This window comes from Bos mutus, chromosome 5 (assembly GCF_027580195.1).
Source record: "Bos mutus isolate GX-2022 chromosome 5, NWIPB_WYAK_1.1, whole genome shotgun sequence".
Classification (NCBI taxonomy): Eukaryota; Metazoa; Chordata; class Mammalia; order Artiodactyla; family Bovidae; genus Bos; species Bos mutus.
This window is the reverse complement of record NC_091621.1, coordinates 115861712-115873942: the sequence shown is the minus strand read 5'-3', so window position 1 is coordinate 115873942 and position 12231 is coordinate 115861712. Positions and strand designations below refer to the sequence as shown.

Below are 12231 nucleotides of genomic sequence, written 5' to 3'. Positions count from 1 at the left end.
TTAGTTTTCAGATCATGTATGACTCTGGACCATCAGTTCAGTTAAGTCACTCAGTCATGTCCGACTCTTTGCAACCCATGGACTGTAGCATGCCAGGCTTCCCTGTCCATCACCAACTCCCAGAACTTGCTCAAACTCACATCCATCAAGTTGGTGAGGCCATCCAACCAGCTCGTCATCTGTCGCCCCCCTCTCCTCCTGCCTTCAATCTTTCCCAGGATCAGGGTCTTTTCCAGTGAGTCAGTTCTTCGAATCAGGTGGCCAAAGTGTTGGAGCTTCAGCTTCAGCATCAGTCCTTTCAATGAATATTCAGGACTGATTTCCTTTATTCATGGACTGTGGTCCATTGGGGGGATTTTTATGGAATCATCTGACATAGTGGCAAGATGATTAGTCTTCCCAAGTGGTGTTTTAACAGAAACCCTGAGAGTTTGCTGATGGTGTGGATGGACAAGTGGCAGACGAGATCGTGTCGAGACCCCACCGTTTGTTTTGGCTTCAGGAATATTTCTCTTTCAGGGTCTCTTAAGGGATCATGTCAACATGGCCATGTGTACCATTAGTCACTTGGTAGCTGAAAAGACACGTGCGCCTTTAGGGGAACTTCCTTTCCAGTGAGGTCATGAGCTCATGGTTTGCTTAGCTTGTTGTGGTTTAAACGTGTCCTAACACCCCTGGAACCTCAGTTTGTTTCCTGGGCCAAGACATGCTTGTGGGGGAGAGCATTAACTTTGCACGTTTACATTTTTTGGAAGTATGGCTCTATAATTTGCCACATTTTAATGGAATCCTCATCCTTCTAAATCTTTCCTAGGAACATATTTAATGGCCAAGTGTTACCTAAGGTGCTCTACCTCTCAGAATCAGTTTCCTATTCTGTAAAAAGGAAGAAATTTTCCTCTGTGGCTTCAAAAAGCCCACCCAACTCTCAGCTCTGGATATCTGCATGCGGCTGCTTCTTTGCATGGGTGCGAGTCCGCTCAAGTCATACCCATCCTTTGCTTTCTCGCCCAGGTGTGTGCACAGGCAGCTCCACTCGGCACATCGTGACCTTTGATGGACGGAATTTCAAGCTGACCGGCAACTGCTCATATGTTCTGTTTCACAACAAGGAGCAGGACTTGGAGGTGATTCTCCATAATGGATTCTGCAGCGCTGGGGCGAGGCAGGCCTGCATGAAATCTGTGGAGGTGAAGCAGAATGGCCTCTCGGTTGAGCTCTGCAGCAACATGGAGGTAAGAGGTGCTTTCCGTGGTCCTGTGGCAGGGCCCTTGGGGAAGCCACGTGGACCCGGTGGCAGCTGGTTTTAGCTGGTATTCCTGTGCGGAGACTTGACCTTCTGCCTGATTAGCAGGGTGCTATCTCTGTAGAAGGGGCTTATTGCATCTCCTTTTGGTGTGATTTCTTGTTGTTCAGGGCTCAGATTCGGAAGGAAGGGTCCATTTTTTTCCTTTCTTTTTTTTTTTAAAGAAATATTTCTTTTTTTTTTAAATTTTATTTTTTAACTTTACAATATTGTATTGGTTTTGCCATATATCAAAATGAATCCGCCACAGGCATACATGCGTTCCCCACCCCGAACCCTGCTCCCTCCTCCCTCCCCATACCATCCCTCTGGGTAGTCCCATTGCACCAGCCCCAAGCATCCGGTATCGTGCATCGAATCTGGACTGGCGGCTCATTTCATATATGATATTATACATATTTCAATGTCATTCTCCCAAATCATCCCACCCTCTCCCTCTCCCACAGAGTCCAAAAGACCGTTCTATACATCAGTGTCTCTTTTGCTGTCTCATATACAGGGTTTATTGTTACCATCTTTCTAAATTCCATATATATGCGTTAGTATACTGTATTGGTGTTTTTCTTTCTGGCTTGCTTCACTCTGTATAATAGGCTCCAGTTTCATCCACCTCATTAGAACTGATTCAAATGTATTCTTTTTAATGGCTGAGTAATACTCCATTGTGTATATGTACCACAGCTTTCTTATCCATTCATCTGCTGATGGAAATATTTCCTTATCTGAGTTCGCCAAACTCTTAGTTGTGGCGTGTGGAATCTTTAGTTGTGGCATGTGGGATTTTAGTTCCCTGACTGGGGATGAAACCTAGGCCCCTGCATTGGGAGCATGGAGTCTTAGCCACTGGACCCCCAGGGAAGTCCCAGAAAGGGTCTGATGTCAGTAGCATTACATCGTCAATGGGGTGCCAGTTTTTTGCACTAGTAGAAGATTGGGGTTGACACCAGGCTGTTTGTCCAGCAGGCATTTTGCGCCCTGTTCCTAGGCTAGGGCATGCCAACCTTCTGAAGGAAAATATTTAGGGCCTAGATGAAAGCCTTTGAAAATATTTAGGGCCTAAGAAAAATGTGTGGCTCCAAAACTCAAAAGGGAAACTGCAAAACTCATCAAAATAAATGTTTGATTACCTGTTTACAAGAGGTTGTATCCTTCAGTTCTTTTGGAAATCATAAATATTTCATTACATGAAAGCAACTTAAGGGTTAGACCTTCTCTTGCAAGACTTCTTGAACACGCACAGTGATTGCTGAAAAAAATAATCACAGCTCGTCATATATTAAATGAGTAGCTCATAGCCAAATGTTTAAAATTCAAAAGGATAAAAAGCTTTCCAAATTTTTTACAGCAAAAATTATAGTCATCATGGGAGGTGAGTGTATTTTAACAGGTTTGGTGTGATATGTTGTGGAGCCTCTGTAGATCTGGTGACCAAAATAAAATAAAGATTAAAGTGTTCCTATTAGATGCTCCTGGAGATAGGGCATCAATGAGTTGGCAAATGGCAACTTCCCCAGCCTGTCTTGAGGAATCAGTCTTCCCTGTCGAGTGCAGATGGACTCAAGGTTTCCTTTAACCCCTGAGCTTTTGGGTTCCAGATGCCTGGCTGGCTGTTCAGCTTTGTAAGAGTCCACTCTCCTGCCAAGCTCTGTAGAGCCCCTTTATCTTAGAAGAGCTGCCGGACAGTGCCCAAGTTTGTGAATAACAGTGGAGTTGAGTGGGATGAATGTGTAGGGACTGTCATGAACTGTGGAAAGAGACTACAAGTGAAATCCTAGGATCCTTCGTTGCCATGACTACTGATGGGGCTTTTCTCCTTTGGGCAGGTGATGGTGAATGGGAGACTGGTCTCTGTCCCTTACCTGGGTGGGGACATGGAGGTCAGAGTCTATGGTACCATCATGTTCGAGGTCAGATTCAACCTTCTGGGCCACATCCTCTCCTTCACCCCACAAAACAACGAGTTCCAGCTGCAGCTGAGGCCCAAGATCTTTGCCTCAAAGACGTATGGTCTCTGTGGTAAGACTGTTGTTTGCTTCTTCCCTGAGATGTATGCCCTCCTTGGTCTAATCTCAGGGCCCCTGGCTACTGCCATTTCTGGGTCCGGTAGTGGGCTCAGATGCTGGCAGGGGTGGAGAATGACCAAGCCTCCAGCATCGGGAGCTGGCTTTGGGCTCTCAACCATGTCTCTCCTGGTTTCTCTAGGGTTCTGTGATGAGAACGGGGCCAATGACTTCATGCTGAGGGATGGCACGGTCACTGAGGACTGGAAGACACTGGTCCGGGAGTGGACGGTGCAGCAGCCGGGGCAGACATGCCCGCTGGGCCCCGAGGAGCCGTGCCCCATCTCCCAGGGCTCCCGCTGCCAGGTCCTCCTCTCTGAGCTATTTGCTGAGTGCCACAAGGTCCTTGCTCCAGCCACATTTCATGCCATGTGCCAGCAGGACAGTTGCCAGCAGGAGCAAGTGTGTGAAGCCATTGCCTCTTATGCCCACCTCTGCCGGACCAAGGGGGTGTGTGTCGACTGGAGGACTCCTGATTTCTGTGGTGAGTCTTCATTGCTGCTAAGTTGCTTCAGTCATGTCCGACTCTGGGCGACCCCATAGACGACCTCCTACCAGGCTCCTCTGTCCCTGGAATTCTCCAGGCAAGAACACTGGAGTGGGTTGCCATTTGCTTCTCCAATGCATGAAAGTGAAAAGTGAAAGTGAAGTCGCTCAGTCGTGTCCGACTCTTAGTGACCCCATGGACTGCAGTCTACCAGGCTCCTCCATCCATGGGATTTTCCAGGCAAGAGTACCGGAGTAGGGTGCCATTGCCTTCTCCGGGTGAGTCTCCACAGGCTCCCCCAAATGCTGTGAAGAATGACGAATGAGAAGCCTGCTCAACCTCCCTGAAACCTCATATTTTTAAAATCTGGGCCATGGAGATCAAAATCTCCGCCTTTCCTATTCCCTAGGATTCCATTCAGGGTCAAGTAAGATGGTAGACATACAGGTAATGTGAACACAGGATTTCTATGTAACGAGTTTCTAGGTAAATGAAAGCATGGTCCTTTCTATCAGTATTTCTGCAGTTCCTGCACATGTGACTTTATCAGACACATTGGATGGCATCACCAACTCAATGGACATGAGTTTCAGCAAACTCCGGGAGAGAGTGAAGGACAGGGAAGCCTGGCATGTTGCAGTCCATGGGATCACAGAGTCGGACACAACTTAGCGACTGAACAACAATAAGACACATCAAGGCCCCAGCAAAGTACAGAATAAGCAGTCACCTTGAACTTGGACTGGCACCAGGGTGTAGCAAAGGCTCCCAGAGCAAGCCACGCCTGAGCAGGATTTAGAAGTGTGAGTGGAATTGTACCATTCGAATACCAAGAAGCTTCTTCATTAGAGATACCATAGGCTTGCTAGTGTAGACACCTCCCTGCCGAGGACCTGCCCCGGCTGATCCAGGGTATTCGAAGGGGAGACGGAGTCGGCGACTATTTACATATTTATCAAAGATATAAAGAGTAATAGAATGAGGATAGCTCAGTAGGAAAATTCAGTGGAGAAAAGAAGCTGAGTAGCTTGGTTTACACGGGAGACCAATAAAACTTCAAGACAAGAAGTTTGCACCACTTACGTAGGCCGCAGGTGTCCTTCCGTTCTCCCGGAAGGAGAGGAGACACTGAGGCCTCCCCAGTCGGATCTTAGAAGCCCAGGCATAATTAGTAAGCATGGTGGGTTCCGCGCTCCAGATGGAGACTCAGCTGGAAGTTAAAGGGGAAGAATGACATGGGGAGACCAAGCGTTGGTGAGCAAGGCCTGTAGCTCTATTTTTAACAGGGGTTTATATACTCCAAGTTACACATAGAGGATAATAGGGGATGCAAAGTCAGCAGTCTTTGACCCTTATCAAAAACCAGGGTTTCTTTCCTGCAAATTTATCGTATACAAATGGTTTAGGTAATTTACATCATCTTCTGGCCAGAAGGCCTATTAACATTTTATGACTCTTGACAAGGACTTATCAACAAAGACTTATTTTCTCTAAGAGTAATTATTTTAAGGTTTGGCGCCATCTTCTGAAGATAAAATTGCATTCCTATAGGGTGGATGTATAATGGGTTTACAACAAAGGAAAGAATTTATTACCTTAAGGGTCTAAAGTTACTAACACCAAGGCCACTACTTATTTTTTCTACATACCAACTATTAATTAATACATATTCAAGGATACAATTCAGGGGATGTGAAAACTTGGCAACAAGCATTGGCTCATCAATGAAATCCTTTACTAGTTTATTCTGGTAGTTTCTAACTCTCTGAGAGGCTCTAAGCTATTTGAATATCTTAAGCTTCCCGTGCCTCTCGAGGCTGGGAGACTGTAAACAATAGCTGTAGGAGTCCGGGTAAACTTGTCAGGCGAGTTAGAGAGCCATCTGAGGGGTTTGGATTTAAACACTCCTAATTGCCCAGGAACTTTATTAATTGGAGCTGTAGGTTAACTCTTTTGACAGAGAGAGTGAGATGGTGGTAAGGGACAGCCCCCAGTAAAGTCAGAGGGGAGAGCACAAAGCAATAAAGTAGGCAGACTCTGGTTTTTTGGGGGGTAGATGCTCGAGAATATCCGGGGGGACTCCTGAGGCTCGGTCCTGCCTTTGCGTATGCTGAGCCTCCTTCCTCATGACCTTCGTCACGAGTGGAATGCCTCCCCGGCTCCCGGCACCTCCCCACGGTCAGCTTCCTTACCTGGACTTGGCACATGTTTATTATTTTTTTTTTGAGGGAAATGAATGTGTGCAAGCATCTCGGAGTCTCCGAGTTTATGATTATTATGCTGTCTCAGCTTTAACTGGGGCTGGAGGACTTGGGCATCCTAGCCCCAGCTCATCTGGGTGATCAGCTATTTCCTTAGTCTTTCTGGACCTCAGCTTCTGCATCTTGAAATGATAGTTGGACTAGATGACTAGATAACTTGACATGGTTTGGTGTCATTTGTGTGTTGGGGGGGGGAGGGCGGGCGCCGAAGAGCTCCTACACCAAGTCCTCTGTGTCTTAGCACAGAAGGAATTCACCGAGAGGCACAGTGATAGATAAGAAGTGATTTATTAGAACAGGACACATGTGAGGTTTTACAAGCAAGTGGGCAAGGGGGTGCCCCACCCCCAAGAACTTACTGGGCTCCAGTTTTATAATCAAAGGAGAAGAGGGGAGGTGGTGGGTGGGGGGAAGACCTTCCCTGTCTTCTTGAGTAGATGTCATGCTTCTATCATCAGCTCCCCCTCCAGGTTGAGCAGGGTTTACTTGTCACTACCTGGTCAAGCTGGGTCCACAGATTGTTTTTTATGTGTGCAGAGAGCATGTCCTAGGGATCATAAACTTACTGAGCTCACTGGGCAGGATGTGGGGCTCATGCCACCACTGTTTTATTATTTGGGGACATGTCTCATGTTTCTGTCTCATGGTTTTGTTGCTAAGCAAGCCTGCTTGGTTTTGTGGTTAAGCAAACCTGCTTTCTGAGTCACCATTAACTTACAGGGGTCTCTGATATTTTCCCCACTTACAGTCCTCTAGTGGGATTAACTGTTTCATCACCTACTTTGTTCCTTTACACTGTCCCTTTCAAACCCCTTGGTGTGTTGGGGCTCTGGTTTTATGAGTCCCTCTGGCTGTTACTGCCTCCTTTCAACCTGCCTGCCGATCAAGGGAAAAATGTTACTTTCTGAGTTACTGATTGCACCTTCTCTATTTATTAATTGTTGTACCAATGCCCCAACCAAAAGACAAAGACTGGCTGAATGGATACAAAAACAAGACCCCTACATATGTTGTCTACAAGAGACCCACCTCAAAACAGGGGACACATACAGACTGAAAGTGAAGGGCTGGAAAAAGATTTTCCATGCAAATTGGGACCAAAAGAAGCAGGAGTCACAATACTCATATCAGATAAATTAGACTTTAAAACAAAGGCTGTGAAAAGAGACAAAGAAGGTCACCACATAATGATCAAAGGATCAATCCAAGAAGAAGATATAACAATTATAAATATATATCCACCCAACATGGGAGCACCACAGTATGTAAGACAAATCCTAACAACTATGAAAGGAGAAATTAACAATAACACAATAATAGTGGGAGACTTTAATACCCCACTCACACTTATGGATAGATCAACTAAAAAAAAAAAAAAAAATTGTTGTACCTCCTGGCAATTTGTTGTGCATTTGGGCTTCCCAGTGGTTCTAGTGGTAAAGAGACTGCCTGCCAATGCAGGAGATGCAAGAGATGCGGGTTGGATCCCTGGGTGGGGAAGATCCCCTGGAGGAGAGCATGGCAACCCACTCCAGGATTCTTACCTGGAGAATCCTATAGACAGAGGAGCCTGGCGAGCTACAGTCCACGGGGTCGCAAAGAATCGGACACAACGGAAACAACTTAGCACGCATGCTTGAGGAAAGGCTTTGTTGGTCTAAATCCTTGGAATCTTCTCTACCACATGCCTTGGCACCGTGAAAATGTGAGGAAGGGGTTGGCTAGGACCAGAGTGGGAGAAGTGGGTCACTTTGTAGCTTCTCTCCCAGGACATCCCTCTGTAGCTGTGGGTTCCTTTTTTTTTTAAGTTGAAGAGAATTTTTAAAGTGTTATATATACCCATATTCAAAAAAGAACAACAGAATTTCCTAAGGATCCCAGGTTCACATCATCAGGTGGGGTTAAATTTGGCTGCAAGCGAGGAAGAAGTAAAATTCTCTGTCATACAGCAGACCAGAGGCGGGCGGCTTCAGCTCTTTCCAGATCTCAAAGTGGGTTCTAGTTCTCTGCTCTGTCCTCGCGTGGGTTCGCTTCTTTTCTTGTGCTGTAAGATGGAGCTTTGGCCATCACACCCAGGTTCCAAGCAGCAGGATGAAGGGAAGGAAGGAGAAGGGCCAGAGGCACAGCTGTCTTTCAAAAAAAGATTCCTAGAAGCTGCCTAAGAGTCTACACTTGCTCTAATAGTTCATTGGTCAGAATGTAGTCATGTGACTACACTTAGTTGCAAGGGATGCTGGGAAATGTAGTCTTTTTTCTGGGTGGTCATGTGCCCAGCTTGAAAGTCTTATTTCTATGGAAGATGGAGAGAGTGAAAATTGGTGGAAACTGACTAGTTTCCATCCCAGCAAACTTGTTGGATTATCCAGCCGCCTTGAATCAGTGGTATCTGCTTCCCTCTGGTTGCTGTGGCCCCTGAGAATCATCTCCTTCTCTCTCTGCAGCTGTGTCCTGCCCGCCCTCCCTGGTCTACAACCACTGTGAGAGTGGCTGCCCCCGGCAGTGTGAGGGCAACTCGAGCTCCTGCGGGGACCATCCCTTGGAAGGCTGCTTCTGCCCTCCGCACCAAGTGATGCTGGAAGGCAGCTGTGTCCCTGAGGAGGCCTGTACCCAGTGCGTCGGTGACAATGGCATCCGGCACCAGGTAGGAGCCCCCCCTCCCCAAGGGGGCTGCTTCTCACTGGCTCAGTGGTGGAAGCATTGACCCGTGATTGGCCCCTTCCAACCTTGGCAGCAGGGCTCGGCTATTCCAGGCATCCCTGAGGGACAGGGAAGCAGCATGGCATAAAGACTTGGAGTCGGACGCACCTTGGTTCAAATTCCAGTCTATTGTGGGTTAGCTGTGTGGTTAAACACCAGAGTGTAACAACCCATTATTACTACTAGTACTATTTTTTAAAAAACATTTTTTGATGTCTTTATTCAATTTGTTGCATTACTGTTTCTGTTTTTTGGTCACAAGACGTGTGGGGGTCTTAGTTTCTTGACAGGAGTCAAACCTGCACTCCTTGCGTTGGAAGGCAAAGTTCTTACCATTGGACCACCAGGGAAGTTCCCATTAGCAGTATTTTTATGATTATATTCACATAAGTAGAATGCAGGGAAAAGAATGGCTTGGGAAAAGAATACTTTATATAGTGATGTCTACCATTATTAGGGGGTTCCCTGATGGCTCAGACAGTAAAGAATCTGCCTCCACTGCAGGACACCCAGGTTCAATCCCTGGGTTGGTAAGATCCCCCGGAGAAGGGAATGGCTCTCCACTCCAGTATTCTTGCCTGGAGAATTCCATGGTCAGAGGAGCCTGGTGGGCTACAGTCCATGGGGTCACAAAGAGCTGGACACGACTGAGTGACTTAACACTTTTTCACTTTTCACCATTTTTAAGATATATTAGGTGCCTTGCATTGTACTAAGCACTCTGTATTTATGTTTGAACATTCCAAGATGTGTTTTGCAGGCAGGGTATTGACAGTCATTGTCAGTAAGAGGGGATGAAAATACACTAGCTAAGCAAGTTAGACGGTTTCTTTATTGCTGGATTCTTTAGAGCTTTTGATGTGCTGATGTCCATTGCCAGGTTTTGCTTCTCAGACTTATTAGACCATGGAATTGTACTGGGTTAGCCAAAAAGTTCGTTCCTGTTCTTCCATAAGGTGTTATGAAAAAACCCTAATGAACTTTCTGGCTAATCCAATGTGTGTGGTGGAGTGTATGTGTGTGTATGTAGCATCCCCTTGGACTAGGGTATGTGTGTGTGTGTATAGTATCTCCTTGGACTAGAGAGAGAGTGTGTGTGTGTGTGTTTGTGTACAGCATCCCCTTGGACTAGGGTCCCACAGAAGACACTTCGCTATCTTACATCATCTTATAAATGCTCACGAAACCTCTTTGAGAAAATGAAAGAACTTGAGTGAACTTAGTCCCCTGCCCACGAATGCAGTTTGTAGGTGATGGGTTGGGAGCTGGAGTCAATATCTGAAGCTCTGCCTGACTCCCTAGAGCTTGCTCTTTCTGATATATGAAGTTACCCTTCGGCTAGGTCTCCTTTAAGCTGAGTTGCTTAGAAGTCATTGAGTCATCAAGTCATCAATTCCTTTAGCCCTTTAGGAGTCATTATTTTGAAAGGTGATTTATTTACCAAACTCTAATTATTTACCAACACCTTGGCCTCGGATTAGGGGCAGGAGGAGAAGGGGACGACAGAGGATGAGATGGCTGGATGGCATCACTGACTCAATGGACAAGAATTTGGGTGAACTCCGGGAGTTGGTGATGGACAGGGAGGCCTGGTGTGCTGCACTTCATGGGGTCGCAAAGAGTCGGACACGACTGAGCAACTGAACTGAACTGAACTGGCCTCGGATGGCAGTCACTTCTCTCCAGAGTTGCCCACGTGTATATTGTAGTCCCTGGGGCAGTGTGTGTCTGTGGGCATGGGTATGGTCCTGCCCTTCATTCTGGCAGTGATACCACAGAGAGTGCTAGAGGGGAGCTTGTTTGGCTTCTAGAGAAGGAGGATGTGTTCTATCACCATGGGCCACACTCAAGGCCTAACATCTCTATCATCACCGGGGAAGACCTTCATCACTAAGGGAACCTGGTTGATGATTTAACTGTATTTAGTCACAGCAGCAGCAGCAGCAGCAGCAGCAAGAGAATGTATGTGAAGCTAGCTAACCAACTGGAGAATGACGAGAATAGTATATCCATGACTACATGCTTCTGTCCCTGACATTGTAAGCCAGGATATGGACTGTTTCACTTGGTTCTCCCCCCAGACTCCATAGGGTAATTATTACACATCTCATTGAATGGATGACAGAACTGTGGCTCAGATGGCAAGCGGTGATTTAAAAAGACCCTGTTCACTACACCAGGTCAACCCTTAGTGTCCTACGTTTGCCACAGATCTCACTGGAACTGTGAGCTACACTCTGAGCTGACCAGGTGTCCATGTAAGCGTGTGTCCATTAGGCTAGTACTTGGATGGTTCCAGTGGCTCTGTTTTGTTGTTGGGTTTTATCCTAGTTGAACCCGTTTTGTTTTCACAGTGTAGTTGATAAACCAAGAGGGAAGCCCAGCCACTCTCTACTGCCATATTCCAACTTGCTAAATTAAGTGACTGTCTGTATCATAAGTGAAAGTGTTCCTTGCTCAGTCATGTCTGACTCTTTGTGATCCCATGGATGGTAGCCACCAGGCTCCTCTGTCCATGGAGTTCTCCAGGCAATACTGGAGTGGGTTGTCATTCTCTTCTCCAGGGGATCCTCCCGGATATTCCCCCAAAGAGTTGACAAAACCTGACTTGCATGGTCCTAGGCTCCTACTGGGCACAGATGACATGTACCACTGCCCTGGTGGCTCAGACAGTAAAGCATCTACCCGCAATGTGGGAGACCTGGGTTCAATCCCTGGGTCAGGAAGATCCCCTGGAGAAGGAAATGGCAACCCACTCCAGTACTCTTGCCTGGAAAATCCCATGGATGGAAGAGCCTGGTGGGCTACAGTCCATGGGGTTTCAAAGAGTCGGACACGACTGAGCAACTTCACTTTGCTGTTGGTGGCAGGTATTCTCAGAGGGAGGCAGAAATGGTCTCTACTTCCTTCTTTGGCATCCTGGGATTGGAAGGCATGTCAAGTTTGTTTTTCTGGTTCCATGAGTCAGATGTCTGTAGGATCCTGAAAGCAGGAGGCTTTTGAATTTTATCTTGGGGTCCTCAGCTCCTTCCCAACTCCTTCTCTCTGACCCCATTTCCCCTTTTCACTGCTCCCGACCTTTCAGTCCAACACACTGGAATATGTATCCAAGTCATATGAAGCCGGCGTTCAAACAGTGTGGTACTTTGATGTAGAAACGGTCTTAAAAATATATTTTAAAACCAAGCAACATAAAATCAGTTAATAAAACACTATGAAGGGAACACAGCCAGTGTTAGTTATTTCGGAAAATATAGTTTAAACGGATAAAAAAAATTATCCAGCCACCTGCAATGTCATTACTCTCATAGCAGAGAAAGAATAAAAATCTAATATGAAGAACATTCCCATTAAATGAATTTTCTTTAAACTGAAAACTAAAGCCTCGAAAACTTTTCTTTGGGGAAATAATTCAGGGTA

The 12231-nt window shown here is 46.4% G+C and overlaps 1 protein-coding gene across 2 annotated transcripts in view; it reads left to right on the top strand.

The window, feature by feature from the left end:
• Positions 1-12231, top strand: part of VWF (von Willebrand factor) — a 127690-nt gene that overhangs the window by 84817 nt on the left and 30642 nt on the right. For both annotated transcript variants that reach the window (XM_070371770.1, XM_070371771.1), the window contains 4 exons: positions 1015-1235; positions 3130-3322; positions 3509-3850; positions 8556-8755. In XM_070371770.1, coding sequence (XP_070227871.1) covers positions 1015-1235; positions 3130-3322; positions 3509-3850; positions 8556-8755 — 956 coding nt within the window. The remainder of the gene's footprint in view (positions 1-1014; positions 1236-3129; positions 3323-3508; positions 3851-8555; positions 8756-12231) is intronic.